Source organism: Borostomias antarcticus, assembly GCF_949987555.1.
Source record: "Borostomias antarcticus genome assembly, chromosome: 15".
Taxonomy (NCBI): Eukaryota; Metazoa; Chordata; class Actinopteri; order Stomiiformes; family Stomiidae; genus Borostomias; species Borostomias antarcticus.
This window is the reverse complement of record NC_140248.1, coordinates 6,798,893-6,802,499: the sequence shown is the minus strand read 5'-3', so window position 1 is coordinate 6,802,499 and position 3,607 is coordinate 6,798,893. Positions and strand designations below refer to the sequence as shown.

General features: G+C 46.1%; 1 protein-coding gene across 1 annotated transcript; it reads left to right on the top strand.

Annotated features, from left to right (window-relative positions):
- Positions 1–300: 300 nt before the first annotated feature.
- LOC311318507 (piggyBac transposable element-derived protein 4-like) lies at positions 301–1,719 on the top strand (the record flags this gene model as incomplete). Its single annotated transcript, XM_084449856.1, has 1 exon — positions 301–1,719. The coding sequence occupies one exon, from the start codon at positions 301–303 to the stop codon at positions 1,717–1,719; it is 1,419 nt and encodes a 472-aa protein (XP_084305982.1).
- Positions 1,720–3,607: the final 1,888 nt, after the last annotated feature.

Sequence of the window (3,607 nt, the reverse complement as noted above, 5' to 3'; positions counted from 1 at the left end):
GTTTGAGAGAATGAGTCAGTTTTACTCCCTTTGCAAATGTTGTAAATTCTCCTTTCTCTTTTTTTGTCATATAGCACACCTTCAACAGCTGCAAAGGGGAAGCGCAAGCGCCAGACAGACAGGGCAGTGTCTCCGCAAGGCCAAGCCGCAGCAGGAGAGCCCTGGAGAACTGAGGAGGATCCCGACATTACCCCACAGCACCCACAATGGAGGCACACAAGGGATCCAGGACCCCAGGTAGACCTTCATGTGGATTTCACTCCAAAGGAACTCTTCCTGTTGTACTTTTCCACTGACTCAATGCTGACCGTTGTCCGAAACACCAACAAGTATGCTTCAGAGCAGACCAAGAGCAAGAAGTACGAGTGGGAAAACATTGATCTAGAGACTCTTTGTCACTTTCTTGGTCTCCTCCTGTACACTTCCATTGTGCACCTGCCATGCCTCCAGGACTACTGGAAAACCAATCACATCATGTCAGTGCCCTTTCCCAGAATGATTATGTCCAGGGACAGATTCAGGAGGATATGGTGGAACATTCACCTCAGTGATCCAGAGAAGGATGTCGCAAACGATCGCCTGAAGGGACAACCACGGTATGACAAGCTGTTTCGCATGAAGCCGCTGTATGAAGAGATCCGCACAGCCTGCATGGCACACTATCATCCAGAGCTGAACCTGTCTATTGATGAGAGAATGGTGGCCACAAAGGCAAAAACAGGTATGACTCAATTCATGAAAGACAAGCCAACACGCTGGGGGATGAAACTATTCGTACTGGCTGACTCTTCCAATGGCTACACCATCAACTTTGAGATGTACACAGGCAAGTCGCACATTCCAACCAGCGAGCATGGAGTCTCTTATGATGCAGTCATGAATCTCATATGTCCGCGGTGGCTGGGGAGTGGATACCATATTTATATGGACAACTGGTACACCAGCCCAAAACTGTTCACTGACCTGCACACCATGAACTACGGAGCCTGCGGCACGTACAGAGAGAACAGGAAGGACATTCCCAGAGGCAGAGAGAATGCCATACCGAAGAACGCAGAGAGAGGCAAACTGAGGTGGATCCGGGAGGGGGCCCTGGTCTTCGTGAAGTGGATGGACACGAAGGTTGTGTCTATCTGCTCCACTCTACATCCTGCTTACACTCTTGGTGACACGATCCCGAGAAAGGTGAAGGAAGATAACATCTGGTCGGTGAAAGATGTGCAATGCCCCACCCCTATCAAAGCTTATAATAAGTTTATGGGTGGAGTTGATCTGTCAGATCAGCTCACAGGGTACTACTCAACCCACCGTAGAGCCGGCCGGTTCTACCGCACAATGTTCCTGCACTTTGTAGATATTGCTACAACGAATGCCTACATCATGCACTGTGAAATCTGTGAGAGAAGAACGCCCAAAGAAACCCCCATGTCCCACAAGGACTTCATCACTGAGCTTGTGGCCGGACTGTGTGGGGTGGAGGTCACAGGAGTTCCCACTCCCACCAACAGGAACGCTCAGCATATTCCTGTGCCCACTGCCACGCCTGAAGAGCTCGCAGAAAACCCGAGCAAGAAGAACACCATCGGGCGCAAGGTGTGCAGGCTCTGCGCAAAAAATGGCGAGAGGAAAGACACTTCCTGGAAGTGCAACGCATGCGATGTGGCCCTCTGTCTCAGTGTTGACAGGAACTGTTTCTTTGAATTCCACAACTCCGGTTGACTGTCCTTCTGTCCTACTGACTCCCCATACGGAAATGAAATATATTGCAATATAATAATATATTTTGAATACATTTGTAATATATTCCGTATGGGTCACTCTGTCCAGTCCAGCTGTATTTGAGAGACACTGCACCTGCTTTACAGTTTGTAGACTATAAATAAAATACCATTTTGCTAATCTGATTTTGTTTATTTCTTGGGAATACAGTATGCAGAGTCCAGTGTACAGCATGTACAATTGAAATATTGTCAGGTCACATATAGCAGTCACTAATTGTCAGGTCAAATACAGCAAGTCCTCACACCCAGAGAATGCAAATCTTATCTAGATCTCTAATTGTAGACATGGTCTGTTGTTGAACAAGTGTTGAAGAAAGGCACAGCTAAAAAGAGGTAAAAACGCCTATGATTATTACATGTTACATGTCAAAATAAGATGGTATATAGCTTGATTTATCTTTATTTGACATCTGTATGTTCATACATACAACCTGTGGGTGCATTTGCACCCTTCCATAGGCTAGAATATCACATTCAACTTTTTCAAGTACAAAAAACACACAAAATTTGAATCCGATTTTGAAATTCTTATAGTATAATATACAATATGGTGACAATACAGTAAGTCATAATCAAAAACTGAATGTCAGATCAGGTAGCTGAACATGTCAGGAAAAAATGGTACCAAGCATGGCATGGTACCATGTTGTTAATGTGGTATATGAGGTCAAAATCCTAAGTATGACAAAAACGGCTCAAATAGCCCCAGCCCTCTGAGGGTTAAAGTTGATTCCAAAATGAAGTGGATTAAATGAGTTTGGTTTACGATATGAGGTTGGTCTTTTGTGATTTATTACCAGTTGTTATGGCTGTGCGTTTTGCTTTGCCTAGATTTAATCAGCACTCGAGAGCGTGAACTTTGCTTCCTGGAGCGGTGGGCTAATATGCCTAGTAGCCTAGTAGGCTAGTAGCCTAAACACTGATTAGTGAAGTAGGGGAGTAGGCTATTGAGTGCTGTGCCCTAAGGGGTGTATTTTATTGTCCTGTCATTCTCTTCGTGGTGCTTGGCCATTAGTTTATTTAGTGTGTCCCTAAAAGCTTGGTTGTTTTGGCCTAAATATTGCCCTCTTATTAGCTCGCTCTCAAATTATTGGCCTTTGTTGATGTGTTAAAAAAAACATCAGTAGCCTGGGCTACTCTAGTTTTCCTGTATGTTTTTACATATAAATGCCAATGCTCAGCGCCCTTCTGGTGCTGTGAAACCTCCCATCAGGGCATGCTTTGAAAGCGCACCCCCAAAAAAATTGTGCGTGCTCCATTGGTCCTGGCTTACCCGGTTCTGGGACCCACCAGACGCCACTGGGTAGGACCCTCCAGAGCCTTTGTGTCGGGCTCTCATCAGGCATAGCGTCAGTGAGATGGTCCTACAAGTATGGTGCTAGTTGATCATATTTGTTATTTCCAGAATCTGCTACACTCATCTAAATGTTGCAGGCGTTGAGGTCCAGGTGTGAATCCGTCTGTCTGGAGGCCTGTCTGTTCCTGTCCAGCCTCCTAGGAACTGTGTGAACACAACTAGCCGCTCCAGCTGTACCGGTCAATCTGCACCATCAGAGCCAATCAAAGCTGATTAAAAAGCCATACGCCGGAATAAGAGATGTGCTGTTATGAGTTAGTGGACATAGTCTCCCATCCTGAGTGTCCCAGATCGGACGTCTTGGTAATCCCAGGAAGTCATGTTCTCGCTGTCCTGGGTCAAGGAACAGCAGCCTTATCTACCGGTCTCATTAGCTGCTCTAATACTGTTTGTGTGTGTGTGTGCGTGTATGTGCGTGTGTGTGTGTGTGTGTGTGCGTGTGTGTGCGTGTGTGTGTGCGTGCTTGTAG